This window comes from Melanotaenia boesemani, chromosome 21 (assembly GCF_017639745.1).
Source record: "Melanotaenia boesemani isolate fMelBoe1 chromosome 21, fMelBoe1.pri, whole genome shotgun sequence".
NCBI lineage: Eukaryota > Metazoa > Chordata > Actinopteri > Atheriniformes > Melanotaeniidae > Melanotaenia > Melanotaenia boesemani.
Window position 1 is genome coordinate 20,055,763 of NC_055702.1, and position 19,443 is coordinate 20,075,205.

The 19,443-nt window shown below is 38.5% G+C and overlaps 1 protein-coding gene across 5 annotated transcripts in view; it reads right to left on the bottom strand.

Moving 5' to 3' along the window:
• The window catches only part of snx29 (sorting nexin 29), a 178,272-nt gene that overhangs the window by 75,111 nt on the left and 83,718 nt on the right, over window positions 1-19,443 (bottom strand). For all 5 annotated transcript variants that reach the window (XM_041973898.1, XM_041973897.1, XM_041973900.1 and 2 more), the window contains one exon: window positions 16,599-16,705. In XM_041973898.1, the coding sequence (XP_041829832.1) occupies window positions 16,599-16,705 (107 nt within the window). The remainder of the gene's footprint in view (window positions 1-16,598; window positions 16,706-19,443) is intronic.

Below are 19,443 nucleotides of genomic sequence, written 5' to 3' on the forward strand. Positions count from 1 at the left end.
ATCCGTAGGCGGGTTGTAAAACCCTGAGCTCTATGGAAAGTAATCTATCAATGGCATCAAATAAACTAGTTGTAACACATCTGGGAGCTCTCTAAATGATCTTATGTAAATGACTAGAGAACTAATCATTTTGACACTTATTGTGAAGTGAAAAAAAAAGTATGTTACACTTTTTCACTGGTGGAAATTTATGGGAAAAAAAACAAAACACTTTAGTTGAGACCATTTGGGCTCTGCTGATCCCTCCTCGTCCTTCCTCCTTTTATTCAAACAGGTGCACCAATGCTCCCAATCAATACATAAAACAACCAAGACAACAGAATCACAGGATCAGATCAGGTTGCAAAGCAATAAAACAAAGCTGTTGGGAATCTGAACATAAAACATCAACTAAGTCCAGTTCAAAAAAATAATCCCAAAACCTCAAATATGCCACTGCACCAACATTTGTTGAAGAATGTGAAAACATGTCCAAACAATGTGATGAATCATGAGGGGTACTCTGGACTGCAAGTCCCTCTCCTGTAAACACACGTTAAGTCTTGTCATTTTCCACTCAGTGAAGGACAAGAGGACACCTCCTCTGACTGTCATGCCAGCCATTCATCACCTCTATTTATTTTACCACCACAGTTCTTAACTAGGACATTATAAAAGATGGAATTAATTTTAAGCGTGAAGAAACTCAATTAATTCTCAGTGAGAGGAAGCTAATAAGTTTTTGTGTGTGCGTGTACAGCATTGTGTATGCAGTATAGTGTATGTCAATGTGAATTTGACAGTGTGCATGTTCATTTTTCTAACCAAACACTGCTTTATATTAAGTAATTGCTGTGCTGCATGCTAGCCCGATCAATTTGTTTAATCAGACTAGGTCATCGTCTAGCAGATGTCAACACAGGCTCAGATTCATTTACTTATTTCAGGACCTTATATGAAATCGGCATTACTCATAGAGCATATTCATCTCTCCCTAGCTGACCTTGCACAAGACAAGGCTACCCAAAGGCTTGCTTCAGGCTTGCATCAGCTAATAAATATCTGCAGGACAAAGGCTAATTAGCAGCTTCAAAAGCAAAAAGGTGTTGTATGATTAGGTGATTAAATTGTACAAAGACGGGTTTACTAGCAGAGAATGCAGCATCCAAACAAATCTTAATCAGCAAGAATTTCTCAGAAAAGCATTGCAAAACGCCATGTCTCTACAGTGTGAGTGTGTGTGCATCAGTTTTCCTTCTGACACACAGCCTGAACAGTAACTTGTTAGTCTTAAAGCTGATGGACTGGCTGACAATTTCCTTCAAGCCAGTGCAGTTTCATGCTGAAAAGCTTTCAGTGGGGAATCAAAAACATCACAAAAATCTGACAGCTCAACAAGCCAGCAAAGTGGAATCCTGACATGCAGTTGTTGGGAGCTTTAGGCTACAGCCCATCCACAGCCTTGATCCATGGATATGTGGCTCAGGCAGGGAGCTCCCACGGCTGTCTGGTGATTAAACCAGAGGTGACCGAAATGAGTCGCAACGAGGAGCCTGAGGAGCAAAAACAGCCTCATTTATCCAAATCAGTCTAACCTGTGTTTCTGCAGTGGCCTACGAACAGCGTACGGTGGTGTTTCTCTGCTCTGGAGGGTTTAAAGACAGGCTGTCAGATTGTTGATCAATACTAGCGCTGCGGCACAATAATTCCAACATACAAGATAATTAAAGGGAATCAAAAATTGCAGGGTTGCAACATGGATTTCATAAACACACATATGACTCAGTTCATCACGAAGACAACTCCAGAAATACAAAGACAAGAGGCAGAGGAGCAATAACTGAAGCTGTACAGGTGTGTCCTTCATCTCTGCACTCACTAGTAACCAGTCAACTACAGGGATTTTAACATGCAACCATCTCTAGGGTTTACAGAGAATGGTCTGGAAAAGAGAAAATACCCAGTGAGCGGCAGTTGTCTGGACCAAAATGTCTTGCCGATGTCAGAGGTCAGAAGAGAATGGGAAAACTAGTTGGAGATGACAGAAAAGGCAGCTTTACCTTAAAACACACCACTTACAACCAACACCGCCTACCTGAGTATTATTGCTGACCACATCCACCCCTTTATGGCCACATTGTATCACCTTCTGATGGCTACTTCCAGCAGCAAAATATAGAATTTAATGAACACCATTAACACTTATCACGTGTTTCTTCTTCCCTTCTTTGCTTGTTTTTACTTCCTCATCTCCTCTGCTGATCCCCCAGGAGTTAGGGGCTAAGATGTGAGAATAGGTGACAAGGAAAGGAATCAAGGATAAACAGAGTTAACCAGCAAAGGATAAGTCTTGGTTTTACAAGGATGCTGTAACAGATGATATGATGCACATTCCTGCTGTAAGTGTTGTGCTTTTGCTCTGATTCACAGTTGGTAGTGGTAGCTTGCATGTGTCATGAGGACACACACACACACACACACACACACACACACACACACACACACACACACACACACACACACACACACACACACACACACACACATACAACCATAGTGACACATTGCAATTTTAAAATACTTCTTGGCTAGGTACTTTAAATTATAATAGACATGTTTAATCAATCAATTTGCATAAATTCAATTATTGTGTGAGCAATTAGATTTTTTCAATTTTCATGTGGACATACATGGCTCATTGCTTTTACTGGAAAATGTACAAATCTGATTAGAAAACGCTGGAACTATTACAGCAATACATCAAATTGAAAGATCTTTTTTTATTAAATGAGGACATCGTGTTCAAATTAGACAGAACTCATTGCATGATTTTCAACATCTCTTAGTATATCCAATTTTCTATTGCATTAATCAGTTTCTCCTGTTGACCTACTTTAAGTTAAGTCGGAGACATTTAAACTATTACCGGAAAACTTGCAATGACCTGACTGAATTAAGACAACCTCCTCCAGAGTTATTAATAATGATAAATGCACAAGGGGCTCTGCAGTAAAAAGTACCACATTTAGTGGATGTTTGGTTTATAAGAAAGACAAATGTGATCCATTATTTTTATCCAACACTGGAAAAAAGTGTAGCTCAAGAAGTACGTGCAATGCAATCGTTTTTGTTCTTAGAGTCTGGACCAATACAAAAAGAATAAAAAAATCACATACTGTAAAAGAAATTATTTTGACTTAAGAGCATGCACACTTTCTGTCAGACCTGCAGGGTTGCTCTAGCATGACGCAACTGTTGGTACTGCTACAGGCATTACATCACATCTCACTGCCACCCATAAGACGCTGAGCCTACAAACATTACCTGCAACAGTGTTCAGAGCTCACGAACACACACAATCTCCAGAATGACACCCTAACCTCCCTCCTCCCCAGCTTTCTTTTTCCATGACATCTTCACAGAATCTCTCAGTGACGTTTTTTTCTCTCCTCTCCCTCAGTGGATGTTCTTATCCGAGCTGTGCCAGGCTGAGCTGGCCTCAACAAAAAGACTAAGAAAACCCTGGCTGGCTGAACAGAGCTGCAGAACGAGGGGAAAGGAGAGCAAGGCAAGCTCCAGCTGTAGCACAGCTGACCCAAAACCTGATAACCTTAATTAGACTGGACGCATGCAATGAATGGGACGGAGCAAAACGAGGTCGAGGGGAGGGAGAGAATCTGAATACTCTTCAGGAAAAGAAAAGAGGATAGGGAGAAATGGATATGATGGGTCCAAAACTGTACAAAGCTTCAGTGTTTCCTTGCTTCTTTTATTTTCTTTAAAAATGCAAACTCACAGTAATTTTTACACAGTGATCAATGTATGCTCATTGTCAGAATATGAACAGAGTATGTGTGGGATTTTGAGTTTTTTTACATACGAACTCAATACCATAAAAAGTTGATGCACTGTTTAAAATATATATAAAAACAGATTACAATTATTTGCAAATCTAACAAGCCCATTTTTTCTCCAAAAGAACATAAATAACATTTCAGATGTTGAAACAGACAAAAGATCATCCACAATCTATTCCAGCCTTTTCCAATGCAGTCAGTTGTCACAGAGACATTTGAGCTTTTATGGAAAATGTAGAATTTGATGCCAGCAAAACAGCTTAAAAACTTTGGAAGAGGATGATGTTTACACATGTTAATAATAAACATGGGAAAGTAATGGGACAGTTTTAGAAGAATATGGCATCTTCTCTGTAGGACAGAGCTTTAACCTGCATTTGTGGAGTGCACAGTGAACTGTGTTCAAGCTGATTTCTGGAAGTATTCCTGAGCCCATGCAGTCATTTCCAGAAGAGAAGCAGTACTCCCTGAAGATCAGGTTACTTGTACTCAGAAAGGGCTCCAGATTCTCTAAATCCTCTGCTATTCTCTTAAATAGATGACACAGTATTCATTTACTTCATAATTTTACATCAATGAACATTATTCTAAAATGTTACTGACCTGGTGCTAATTAATCTAATTAGTTGCATCCTCTTTAAAGCACCACTTATTTTTCCAGTCTGTTGTTGCACCTTTCCCAAATTTTATAAGACATGTTGCTCTCATTAAATTTAGGAGTAGCTGACCGTTTTTCATGATATAGTACAATGTCTCACTTTTAACATTTGATATATTTTGTTTTCTACATTGTATTCTGTTTTTATTTTCATTTTATAGTGTTCAAAATTTTCTTGGAATTGGTGTTTTAAGACTCTGTTCCTGATTCCCGATTAAGCCAGCTTTTGGAAATTTAATTAAGCAGACTTAAAAGGGCTAAAGAAAATATGACACAAGGGACATCGCTGAAAGACGGTTAAGTTATCCAACGGCCAGACATAAGAAGCCTGCATAGAAAAGGCTCAACACTGAACTCATAGCTTCAAAACTGCAGTTCACAAACCACCGAGTTACATCACCACATCTTTTATATAAAGTCTTTGGCTTTAATAACTAAATTATGGTCTACAGCCATGAGAAGTAAACCATTAGATCTCCATTTCTGGTCCCACACAGTAGTTACACAAACAACCTTTTTACGTTTAGTACAAGTGGGTCTTAGATGTAGAAAAATACTTTATTTTTTCCAGAGGAAATAAAGTAGAGAGGGACATTACAAAAGAAAAAATATGAGGCTTGTACAGTCAAGAGGCAGCAATACATGTATGTGTTGATTATTGAAGAGGAAACGGAAGTAGGTGTTGCCATGGAAACTTAAATTCAATGCACGCTAAAAGAAAGCTGGTTGATTTTTTCTAATTATACAAATTAATTTATTTCATGTTTTAAAACTGCACATCAACATATTTTATCACTTTTAAATCAAAGTGAATGAAGATATTTCTAGACCTAAAACACTCTAATTAACAATCATATTTCTGAAATATCTACTTATATCTGTGTGTATTTACTTTGGTAAAATATACTCACCAGCCACCTTATTAGCTACACCTGTTAACACACGAGATACACAGGACAAGGTTTAAGTGATTTTGAACATGGCATGGTTGTTGGTGACACGCATGCTGGTATGTGGAAGAACATCTCTGAACGTATAACATGTGAAACAATGAAGCAGATGGGCTGCAGCAGCAGAAGACCCCTCCAGGTGCCACTCTTCTCAGCTAAGAACAGAAAACTAAGGCCACGATTGACACAGACTCACCAAAAGTGGACACTAAGGAAGAATTATTGTAAATTATAAAAAATTCCAATAAATATATCGGAAAAACGTTGCCTGGTCTGAAAAACCTCAATTTCAGCTGCATCATTTAGATGGTAGGGTCAAAATTTAATGGAAACAACATGAAAGTATAAATCGATCCTGCCTTCCATTAAAGGTTCAGGCCGGTACTGGTGTACTGTGGAGTGTTTTCTTGACACACTTTGGACCCCTTAGTACCAAATATCACAGCCTACCTGAGTATTATTGCTGACCATGTCCATCCATTTATGAGCACAGTGGAGCATCTTCTCATGCCACTTCCAGCAAGATAATGCACCATGTCACAAAGCTCAGATCATCTCCAACTACTTTTTTTTAACATGACAATGAGTTCACTTTACTCCAACGGCCTCCACAGTCACCAGATCTCAATCTAATAGAGCAGCTTTGGGATGTGGTGGAAAGGGAAATTCTCATCATGGATGTGCAGCAACTGTGTGATGCTGTCATGTCAATATGGAGCAAAATCTCTAAAGAATATTTCCAACACGTTGATGAATCTAAGCCATGAAGAATTGAGACAGATCTAGAAAAAAAGGGGGATCAACAAAGTAATAGCAAGGTAGGTCGAGTACAGTGGCCACTGCATGTTGTATGCCACATTTCTTTAAATTCTGGTTATTTTTATCCACATCAAGACATATCATCACAGTGGTGTTACAGAAAACCTAATGGCAGGCAGCTCTAAGTGTTCATATTCCAACTAGGATGATTTCACACTGTGCAGTACACCCCAACTTGAGAGAAAAATGTCCTTGATCTTTTAGGTTATTGATTCCACATGGGAGATCCAATCAAAGTGCTTCAAAGGCATCATAACCTGGGCAAGAACTTAATCACAAAATGGCCAGAACTGGGGTACTCTGTATATGTAAATGCTGCTTATATCTCTGCCTATGTCTATGACTCACTTCAGCACAGCTGCTCCTAAACAGGAAGCGAGATGGCTGAGGAAGGAGGAAAAAAAGAAGAAGAAAGAGTGTGAGAAAGGACCAATATAGACATCACAAGCTTTGCTGTCCATTCTGAGGTGGGAAAAAAATACAAAGAGAGATAGAGAAATGAGGCACGCCTTAAGAACGAGTGAGAATGGCAGATGGACAGACAGAAAAAAGACTATTTTCAGTTTTTAGAAAAGGTCAAAAGAAAAACTTTTTTTTATTTTTAAGAAGAAGAAGCATGATACAGAGGTTCGTCTTTGTCTCTGCAGCATCACTCAGTGACTTCCTGGAGCAGCTGAATCCCATTTTTCTGGCTGCGTTGTGTTACTGCTCTGATACGCAGCAGTGACGGAAACAGTTAAAGTGCAGTCTGTCAGCTTTAATTTAGCAGTGTTTTCATCACATGCGGATGAACACTCCGGGAACTAAAGCCTTCTCTTAGTGGGCCTTCTCAGACAGATTAAGATTAGGTTTCCATTCATAAAGTTGTCCCTTTAACCATCACAGGGCCAACATTTTAATATACACTGACAGAAATTTGTCAGGATAAAGATTGTGGATTAAACAACTCTCAGCTGGTAGCTGTGGATTAAAGCAGCACATGCTAAATGTTTTCATGTATTTGGGCACATCTGTGTTTCCATGACTCAGACTATTGCAGCAGTAAGGTGTCCTTTTCTTACAGGGGTAAATAAATAGCAGTGGTCATTTAGATTCTGAGTCATGGCGTTGAGCTGGCCCATGTGGATGGCTACATGACCACTATTTCTAAGAGAAAAGGGGCTGTTCTCTGATCTGCAAGAATGACAAACGGAGGAGTTTAAAGCTAGTTTAGGACAACAAAGTTGCATCTTTCTTTTGGCCTTTCCAAGATTAGAAAGAAAAGCTGCACTGGCACTATGTCCGTCTATCCAGCATGGATTTATAACTTTAAAACTAACACATCAATCACATAGTTTTCTGTAAGCCAAGCCTGAACACTGTGGGCTCAGTCCTGCTCCAACACCTCAGCTAGTGTCATCCCCCAAAAAACACTACAACATGTCTGCCAGATGTACCAGCCCTTGTCTGTGTAATCTATCTGTAAGGATAAGAAAGGATGGTCATCACCCACAAATCATATGGCCCAATATTCAGTGATTAGTTTGATCTTCAGTCTCCTTATCAGCAAAGATCTCATTTTATATCATATGAGATAAGAAAAAAACCTGTTTTTTTTCATCTTGTAACATCAAAGGGAGGCAGGTGAAGTGAAAACTGTTAACAATGACTAAGCCACATTTATATTTCAGGTAATAAAATAGTTGTGGGTAGGGCAATGTGGAATGCAGCCTTCAGCCTTCATTAATGCACCTGAGAGTGACTTCATATTGTAAAATATTTGATACCACAGCTCATATTATGCAACATTCTGCAATATCACTTCTTTCTAATATCGTTTCAAAAGAAGCTAATAATAAATCTGCTACTATTTCCTTACAGTGAATATCTGTCATGATCTTTGGGTTTTTTTTCTTGTTCTGTTGCTTTCCATTTAGTTTTCTGGTCTTTTATAATTTTTTATTTCTGTCTTGTTTCCTGTTTTATTTTGTAGAGTTGTTTCCCTTTGTGTACCCTGTCTGCTCTACTTCCTGTTCGCTGCTTCCGTCATTGTCACACCTGCTCCTCATCTTGTAATCAGCACCTCTGCTCCAGGTTTTACTTTAATTCGTTGCCAGTTCATTGTGTCTGTGTTAGTTTGGTCTTTTGCAGTTGAGTTTCCTATGCAGGGTTTTTCTGTTCTATTAAACTATCTTTAGTCACCTTTTCCTCCTTCCTTCCACCTCGTCTCCTGCGTCCGTTCAATGACAATTTTATCCAAGGACGAGTGAAGCAACAGTAACTTACATATTTTAAGACCAGGCCTTAATATTTATCTGTTTAAGAAAGTTTTCTATTCATTTATTGCTTTTTATCCTCTCTGGTACTTTGATAGTATAGTATACTTACATCTATATTAGTACTTATTGTTACTTGCAATTTGCTATGATTGTCGTCATCACTACTTCATTGTTTTATTTAATTATCTCCTTTCATGTTTTTTTTTCCTTTCCTTTTTTCCCCCTGTAAAGCCATTTAGATTGCAATTGTGTATTTAATCAAATGCCTTATTAAAATATGTTGATTTGTGCAACTTAGAGGAAGCTGCTTTGAGCAAAAACATGAGACTGAAAGAAGAAAAACAAGTTCGTCACATAAATTCGAAGTTGTAACAGACCAGCTGCAAAGTTTCAGAAGTGACATGTATTATTTTCCACAATGAATTCTGTAATTAAGACCGAAGAGAAGACCTGACTTTAACATACGTGTCCATAGTTAAACTCCACAGGAGCAACATTAACTTTTGATACTGGAATGATGGTTTTAGAGCTTTGTGGGTCGACAGTTATTCTTCTAAATATAAATGAAAATGCCACAAATTGTAACTGAAACAGTGACTGATTAATTAGGACATTTATTTACATTTTTAAATTTGAATGCATGAGAAAGCCTACTATTTCCATCAGGATAAAGATACTTTAATAATTAGTCTTAATAAAACAAAAAGGCGAAGAAGAAGGCAAAGATTAGGAGGGCTTTAACACAAACACTTCAAAGCAGATTCACCTGCATCATTTGGGAGAAAACTGTGCATTATGCAGTAATTTGGCTTTTCCAGGGTCACATCTACTTACATAACACTATAAAGACAACAGGCATTATGCAAGCACATTGGTTCATAATCCTCTAGCCATTACTACGTCTCTTCCGAGTCAGTGGCTTGTAATTGTTGCTCTTGTTCTTGATGTTGTTTATGGTTAATTAATGAGCTGGTGGATCAAAAGGAGAATCCCTGATCCCAATGGAGGTTTCGACCTATATGTCTTTCTTTCTTTCCACCAACAGCTCTCTTTAACAATACAAAACAACAGACAAAATACATGGCATGTGGAAACATCTGGAAAAAAATAAATAAAAAAATCTACCTTAACAGCATAGCTGAATGTTTTTTAAGCCAGTTTATAGGATGTGAATGCGCAGAATAATTTGGGTTTGCAGCAGTAGTGCCTGTCTGTAGGTCTAACTAAACTATTTTCAGTGTTCCTAATCTATATATGAATGTGTTCTTAGTTTCAGCAAAGACTGATCACAGCCTTGATTCTTAACAGTTTCAGACAAATATATTGAAATTGTTGTTTTCTTTCTTTTACTGACTTATCTTTCAGCCTTTCAGTCTTTCTAACAGTCACCAAATGTCATCTTTTGAGTTGTGTGCATGGCCTATAGACAATAAATCAAATCTAATTTTATTTATAAAGCACTTTTCATGCACAAAGCAACACAAAGTGCTTTACATAATAAAAGCAAATTATGCATATTGAAAACAAAATTTAAAAAGCCTTTTCCTTTACACACCAGAGTATGTAACAGCAATTTAAAAACACACCTCTTTGTAGTCTGTTTCACACACACACAAACAAAATGCATGTACACCCCCACCACCCTCCCACCCACCCCTACCCTATTCTGCCCAAACATGAACTCCCATCCCTAGTTACTGTCTCTTCACTGAATGTAGGTATAAAAATATTAATAGAAATAAATATTTGACTTGACGCCGCTGAAAGGAAACCATATCTTGGGGATCCAGTCAAACCAGAAAGCCAGCCCAACCATGACCAGAGAGGGCACCTACCACAGAAACCGCCCAGATCAGAGCAGGCCAGGGTCTACACCACAGCCACAGGGCCGGACCCCCAGCCACCCAAACAAGGGCTATCCCCATGGCAACGACCCTGCAGACCGAGCAGGCATAGCCCCTGGTATGAAGGATCCCCAAGAGGAAAATTATTGATTATGTTTTGTTACAGGAAATGTTTGATTTTGTATTACCTAGTTCTGTGGGTGGTACCAGGATTCATTTATTACCAATTGTGTTGGTTTATTTAAGTTGACTGGGATTTAGTAATTTAAATTGTATGTATAATTTATGTTGAAAGGATAGACTCACCTGTTAAGTGTGAGGAATCCAGGGAAGCCATTTTGTGGATAGAACTCAAGCTTATATAAGGCTGGCCTTTAGTCTGTATTAGGAGGGGCCATGATGATGCAGCAGGGTGCATGTCTACTTTAAGTTTGGTTTATTAGATTTCACTTATGTTGGTTAAGTTAACTGTTAACTTAGATTATGTTTCTTTGCTTTTTTTCGTATATATTTTTGTTGAAACATGCACCTTGGTGAATAAATTATTGCCATTTTGGAAGACCTCTGCCTACTGCCATCTTTCTGCCACTCTGGTCACACACCCTACAACACAGTTTAAAAATGTTTTTCTTTGTTTTCTCCAGACTCACCATTGCTGTGTGTCCCTTGGTTGTTTGTGTGTTTGACTGCGTGGGATCAGGCGTGAACTTTGCCTATATCTGCCTATGTTTGTCTTACTGTGACATTTTAGTCAATCATCATCAGTTATATCATTGTCTAGTTTATTTTTAATAGAAAATTGACATATCAGTCAAACTATGAACAACAAAACAATTTTTGAGAAGACTCAGACATGGATACACATCTCTGTAAAGCAGACCTAAGACAGCCACAAGTGCCTTGAAATATTGCAGATGAGTCAGAAACCTGAGGTGCCTCAAGGGGGGGACTTTCTGTTTCATCTCAAACTGCAACTGAGAAATCATTCTTCTCTACAACTCGCTGTCATTTTCACCAATTTATAAGAAAGATATTCTGTTCGTGATGTTCGGTGATGATGAACAACATGCCTCCAAGGTCCATGCAGTTCTTACCTCAGTTCCCCAATTGATAACAAATGTAATTAAACACGAACAGTCACATGCTGGTGAGTTTAAGTGATTTGCAGGCTGATAAGTTCATAAAGGAGGTTCACTGCATACAGTACACTACACAACTTCAACCTGACAACAACAGCCTGTATGCTCTGATAAGAGCTTGTGTTACATCACCACCTGCTCACCCTTTCCTTATCACCCAAAAGTTGTGGATCAATGTCACGCAGTACGGCTTTTTCTCAGAAACCTCTGGACATGTTTACAGCATTATGAAATCTGTTCCTATTACTCAAAGCCAATAAGAAGCAGTGTGAAGTCGATCCAAAGATTTAAATGCTCACATCTTTATCCTCTGGAGTTGTTGCACATACATCCGCTTGGCTTTATCTCTTTGCATCTGCATGTCATTGACACATTCTTCGTTTCGTCCCACCTCACCTTTGCTCATTTCAGACACAGAACTTTAAGTGCTCAGCCACATAGATTTTTAATACGACTTAGATAAAACATTCATGCAGATTAATGTGAGAAGAAACGTTTGGATCTGGTGAATGCATGCAAGCATAAATGAATATAAGAAGTAGTGCGCTGTCTCTGGTACAGAAGCGAATGAAACAAATGAAGGCGTGACAGGAGAAAGAGGGAAAATCTCCCTCTGGGTCCAACTCTTCAGATCAGTTTTACTCAGTAACACTTGAAGCACATTATTACCATGTGACCGAGCATGCAGCAAACTAGCAAACATACCAAATTGATTTTTTTTTTGTAAATTACTTAAATGTCTCTGATCTGGATTCTGTCATGGGTGATTTTGGTAATGATTTCTCTTTTAGACTCAGTCATATGACTGAGTTGAGTCAAATTTTAAATACATATTCAATTGTAAGAAATTGAATTATTAATAGTTAAGGTGACTATCAGGTATGAACCAGACTGTCGTTTTAACCAGTGCCTGGTAGTAATGCAATAATTAACACCACCACAATCTGTCTGTCAACCGCCAAAAAAAAACAACCAAAGAAGGTTTCATGGTTGCAAAGCTGTGGTAAAATGCATGTGGTGCTGTGGGATTTTATGCCAATGGCGTACCAGAAATAACCAGTTTTATGTGGAACCTCTTCAAGAAAATAAGAGAAAATGAGATCCAGTGAAATCTCTGTCAGACGAAGCTACCATATCACAAGTCCAATACGGTGGCTGTAGCTCAGGTGGAAGAGCAGGCATCTATTGAGGATTCCCCGAACTACAGGCAGAAACATCCTCAGGCAAGACACTGAACCCCACATTGCCTCAATGTATCTATCGATGTGTGATAGTGAAAAGCGCTTTGTACTGTGTGTGTGTGTGTGTGATTGGGTAAATGTGACATGTAGCGCTTTGAGTGGTCAACACTTGACAAGAAAGGCACATTTACCATGACAATGCAGTCATTGGAGAGCAAAGCATGCAACAGACGATATGTCCACAAAGTAGCAGTCAGTGACTAGCTTTGTCACCACAGGAAGTAAGTTGGATGTCAGATGTGAAGAGGATCTCATCTTAAAGATAAGCTAAAGAAATCAGTTTCCTTTAAGGTTTTCAAAGTTTGCTGGAACTGGTTGAGCCTGAAGACTGAAGAAACTTTATGATGATGCTGTAGCTGAGCTGCACACAAAGTTAGCAAGATGTCGCTCACGACAAATTCATGCAGTGTTTACAACAGAGTAGTATATAACATCATATGTCATTGTGTACTCAAGAAGAAAGTGTACTATGCTGTTCTGCAGACCAAAGCTGTGCCAGAGCATCATAACGCTAGAAACCTTGCAATGTGTTTTCCAAAACTACTGAACACTGGGAACTAAATGGAAAACCAACAGCATGTGTACATGGCAATGCTAGCAACATGGTGTTAGCCAATACTAACCACCTATCTGGGGTGAGGTATTTAAATTTAAAAAACTTTTTTAGTGATTTCACGTAATATTTTTGCTTGAAATGCTTGTCTCTTATGTAGAAACCAGGACACAGCAGGCAAAGAGCACAGTATGCCTGGGGATTTCTCTCAAATATGAGCCAAGTCAAAATCAATACAACACATTTGCATTCGAGTTAAATTAAAACTGAAGTCAGTCTGAAGTGAAGGTTTTTCCCATTTTAATTCAGGCTGAGCCCTGTCCAATATTTGTCCGTAGTAGACCCGTATGTATCCATCAAAGCTCGATGTGACATTTTCTAAAATCAATATGGTCAGATTTTATCTCAGACACTGAAGTGAGATTGTTGAAAGAGGAGTACTGATAGCTACTTTTGTAAATCACAGACTTTCCAAGTCCTTATAACCCTCAAATCAGTGAATACACACAAAACAGTACACACACTATTATATGAAGCTTTTTTCTACAATCACTACATCTGCTTTTCTCGACCCAATTTCAACCGCAATCCTCTGTATTTCTGAATAATATGGCAGCTCCTATTAAACTGGATTGTTGACAGCACTGGTGCTGAACAATAATGAGAGCATCCCGAGTCGGCTGTTAGAGCCACATCTCTCTTGTTTCCTCTCCTCTGTGGCTTGCTGATACAGTACCATTAGCCGAACAAAAAGAGCCAGCAAGGGTCTTGCTGTCGCAACCACTTTGAATTTTTGCAACGTTTCCAGGAGACAACTCATTACCAAACAGGGACAAGGAAAACATCTGGGTTCTGAATGGCGGGATTATTTACATGAAGCCATGGAAGCCCGGCTGGCATGGAACCAGGAGAGAGCCGACACTGTTGCTCTGTCCTACACCCAACCTGCAGGCCTTGCTGTGAACACCTGATCATGACTGACAGCTAAGCAAATAAACAAATAAATAAATAAACAGCTAAAAATGCACCATACATGCATGTGCATAAATAAGTTAAAAAGTTCTTTAGGAGAACAAGGACTGAATTACTTTTTATTAAAGAAATATAAAACCACACATCAATTATTCATGCAGCTGCTCCCCTCCTACACACACATCACTACCCATCAGAAAACACACGGAGAATATCGCCTCCTTTGTCAATCTAACAGGAATTGGACACAACTCCTATTATTGCTCACACAGCTGGCAGCATTAAGGCTCATGTCCAATTATTAGACATCTTTCCCATCTCCTGCTATTGATATTTCTGTGAAGAACAGCTCAGGGAATTTCTCTTGGCACTGTTACGGTTTTTAAATCAATGAAACTGCAGATGGTTCAGTTCTGTACTTTTTTTTTGAGGGGATAAAGTCGCTTAAGGAGAACTTTTCCCTGCACAGCTCTCCACAGGCTCTAAAAGACTTCATTCTTAACTAAGTATCCAGGAGATTCTCAGTATACGGCATCATCTCATTTACTTTGATGAGATATACAGTGGAGAAGTGACACTGTGTGACAGGAAAAGGGCCTTGGTCTGAAACCTGGCAGATTGTCTTGTTTTGCTTCAGCAAACAGGAGTTATCTGAAATTCTGGCATTGAGAGATGATCCGAAGACTGAAATGCAGATGGAAAGATCATGTTTATTCCGCAGGAAAAAATAAACAGAATAAACAGCAGACTGAAGAATCAACTTCCTCTTTGAGGCAAGAAGCAACAAGGTTTATGTGGTTGGGAATTAAAAAAAAAATCCTGAATGCCAAAAAGGCAACAAATTAGACACACTGACATGTAAACAAGCAGCAGGATGAATGAAAATAAAGATAATATTACTAACCAGGCCTGGCCACAGTGTCACCTCGCTGGTCAACAGTGACCATCATTCTTCACTTATTACATGTTTACATGATTATCCTAACAATAATTATCATTCATTATGTCAAATGATATAACTCATTATTACCTTCTGTGTTTACGTGTGTGGTTATTTACAACTGTGACAAACGTTTCAGCTGAATCGATACTTCATGATTTCGCTGCTAAAAGTTGTTCTATGAGCTACTGAATCACAGGCCTAGTGATATTAGTGAGTTGCAGTTTTATCTATGCACACTTCTGTCTTATTATACAGGGATGAAGTTACTGTGCAACTGCCCTTTGAAGGCAGTTAGAGGTGTAAAGGTACATCCATCTACACGGATTCAATGATCAACAAATCAGTAGCATTCATTTAAACTGAGACATCATTTGAGACATGCTAAAGGAAAAATATGTGGAATTGTTTACATTTTGCTTTATTCCAGCAACCAAAGTTTCTTATTTCAGTTTGATGAGGAAAATGCTGATATCTCTAAATAGTTGCACTTTTGATCCGATCAAAAAAAAAACAATCATGTAAACATGTCAGCTGATCAAATTGGCCTCAAAAGGAAAGAATTTTCAATCCGATCGAGAGGGACGGTTTAAACCTTTTCACGATTGGATCAGCAGCATAAAGTAACCATGATAAGCTCATTTCCTTTTTTTTTTTTTTAAACCTGCATCATAGCACGCCAAATGATGGTCTTGTTGCTGTGTTGTGCCAAACAAATTTGCTTTTCCAAGGGGAGGTTTATTAGTATAAGACTCCTCCTGATAATCTAATTCATTTATTTATTTATTTATTTACTGTAATTTGTTTACTTTGAATTACAGAATCTATGTAATCTTGCTGGACCAGACCAGAGGAGACAGAAAAAGGAGGAAAGGAGGAAGACAACAGATAGAAGGCAACGACCCTTCAGTCCAAACCATCACCAGACAACCAGCTGCTACACTTATACAGAAACACACCAAACAATATATCATATTCAGCTTGTACAAAAACAAAAACAAAGCTGAACGTTATCCTAAATAATAACCATATCAACAAACATCACAAACATATCACAACAACAACCAAAGTACCAGATGCACACTCACAGAGAAAAAAACAAAAATATCTTTTAGTCTATAAACCCACTGAACATGTCAGTGACTGTGTCAGCATGCAGAGTATGAGGAGTCAGGAGTGATCAGAGATGACTGTGATCGTGCAAATGTGACCACAACTCTACGGAGGCTAGAGGCAGACTAGGGCGGCCCAGAGAGGATATGATATATTGTTATCAAATTTGTGATTTAAATGCCTAACGTTAAGCTAATTAGTTTCCTCCATTTAAATAAATAAATATGATTTTATCTATTGATAGGCATGAAAGTGTAGATGGAGACCACACCTACCTCAATAAGTTTGCGTTCATAGCTGGAGGCCAGCTCTTCAATGTCACCCATGAACTTACTCTGCTGGACAGGGGTCTGCTCCTCACTTGACCTCAACACTGTCAAGGCTACAACAGATAGAAAACAGAGGGGGCAACATTAAATACACAGAAAGATCTTGAACATGACCAGACAACCAGCTGTGTGGGAAAACTCTTTCTGAGACTCATTTTGAACAGCGTGTTTCCACCAATTCAGTTATCTTCTGTGGAGATTTACCACACTGGAGGATTTTCGATGTTCTTTTTCAAACAGCAAAAAAATAATTTACTGTACTCTTTTTTTTTTTTTTCTTCAATTAATGTCACACACTGAAGATGATATGAGTCCTGCTGCTTAATTATTTAGAGAGAAATGAACACCCAAAGATTCACTGTGTCTTATATGAGCATTATGAAATGGAAAAGCACATTTTTATTTCACAGAAAAACTGCTGCTCTGTTCTTCAGAGAGCTCAGTGTTTGGTCAAAATTGTAAACTCCCCCTCTCTCACCCCTGCCTTAACTTTGATTTGCTCTTCAGATAGACTTTATTGTTTCTTTGCAATACTGTCTCTTGCTAACTGGTTAAAGTCATCATGTGGCAGCCTGAAGCTACGCTTTTAAGCGTATACACATCAACTAATCCAGTTCCCTCCACAAACAACAACAGAACTTTACAAAGTCAGAGATGTGCCTCTCTCTCTCTCTCTTTTTTAATTTTTCCCCTGATAGTGGGCGTAAGATGGATTGTTTTTCACCTCAACAAAAGCAAATTAACACCGTTATTTCACTGCCACCACACAAAGCCAACACTTAGACGAGGCTTCGAGGAAGGGGAGACAGGGAGAGAAAGAAATAAACTCAGCATGCGTGAAGGCTCCACAGAGCTCAAATAAACTTGTGCTGATAGCTCTTCGGAGAGGCGTTTTAGAAAATATACAGCCAGACTGTGATTAGATGGAGTGAACCCACAGCAAGCGTCTAAATGTCTAAACAGAGCCAGACAGGTATTGATGATGGAGGCCAACTTGTCTGAGTTCCAAACAGAGAGGACCACTGGGAGGAAAGCAGCTGGAATCATGAGCGTTCACACACACACACACACACATAAATATGCTCAATATGTTTTTCTTGTTTGTTTTGTTGTGACTTTTTATCAATTTCACCAAATCTGAGGCAATGTTTGCATTCAGTTGTGTGTAGGAACGACTTGCTGACGGAAAGAACAGCAGGGCTGGATCGAATTAGTGTTAAAGTTTTTAAAGAAAATATCCATTAACAAAGAGTCCTTTCTGTTTTAGTTGAATGACCATTCTAAATCATTTGTAGGTGTATGGTGAGCATTTAGTTGTCTTTATGTTAATCCACCTTTAGTGTTCCCTCCTAAAGATAAAGCAGGTATGGACTGCATGTGTTCTCAGATGGATGCTACAACATTGCCATTTCCCTCTGGGACTAATAAAGTATTTTTCATTAATTTCTGTCATTTATTCATTAACCTTGTTAACACATTTTTAAATAACTCAACAGAAATCATTGTGATGGTAAAAATAATTAAAAAAAAAACTAGAAATAACACCTGTCAATCATATTTTATGACCCAGTAGACACGTGTGGTGGTGTTTTTCTGTGCATTGACCTATGTTTTCCTGGTCTACTCTCCACTTTATACTTTGTCTGCCTTCTGAACAGAGAAGAGACATAAAATCCGTCATTGTGGCACCTTTTCATGAGGTTATTTTTACTTAATAATCCAGCCATGAAACAATGTTTTACACTGATTTACTGCTTTGTTCTGTTTCTGGCCCATCCTGTCGATTTTATTTGTTATACAGATTTCTTGAACTTAGCTGTTGCTCCATTCCTCGCTAAATGAACCGGGATGAAGGGGGCCTAAAACAAAACACAATTTATTGATACCAGTACTTTGTAGAAATAACACAAATATGAGTGACCAAGCCTTTTCTTATCTCATCTGCAGTGTTTTGGATTCAGACTCCGGGGAAAACCCAGGACATGCTAAAGGGACTATCTCTCGACTGGAAATTTCAATTCAATTTAATTTAAATTTATTGTTTATTTGGCAGGGACAATGCACAACCACATGACTGCACCAGAGTTGGCTAAAAGCTTATTTACATCTGCAGTCCCTGGGCAGGTAAACAAACAGTAAATACGCAATAGAAAAACAGCACATTACATAAAACAATTGACAAACAATTTAAGAATGAAAACAAATACAGATAAGACAGTAAGAAGCTATAAATACAGCATAACAATTTAGTCTAAATAACAGGAGTAAAAAATATAAACTGTACAAAGCATAAATAGTGAATAATACTATTAAAAAGTCCTACTTTAGTTATAGCAGCATCTTTAAAAGGATCAAGCCCCGAGTGTGAATCAATAGTGCAAAACCAGTGAGATGAGGCATTTAATCATGGTTACAGTCTTGTGTGGATTTTAGCCAAAGTTTAAGTAATTTTTTAACAGTGTGCAGTGGCCAGACCACAGTGTTCAGTGTAGATTAGCTGACCACTTGTCCCTAATTTTAGCACACTGTTGTCTATTCTTTAAATAGGAAATAAGAATACTGCTCTGACTACGCCACCACTACCAAGGTAGCTTTTATTCTACTCCACAAAACAGAACACCTCGGGATCCCCTTGGATATTGGGAAATCAGGGTTTCACTGCTTAGGCTGCTGACCCTGCGACCCAACCCCAGATTGGCAGAGGAAAACAGATGGATGGTTGGGATTTAGTAAAAATGATAATAAACAGATTAATACAAAGTTCAAACCTTATTGTTTGTTGGTGAATGCC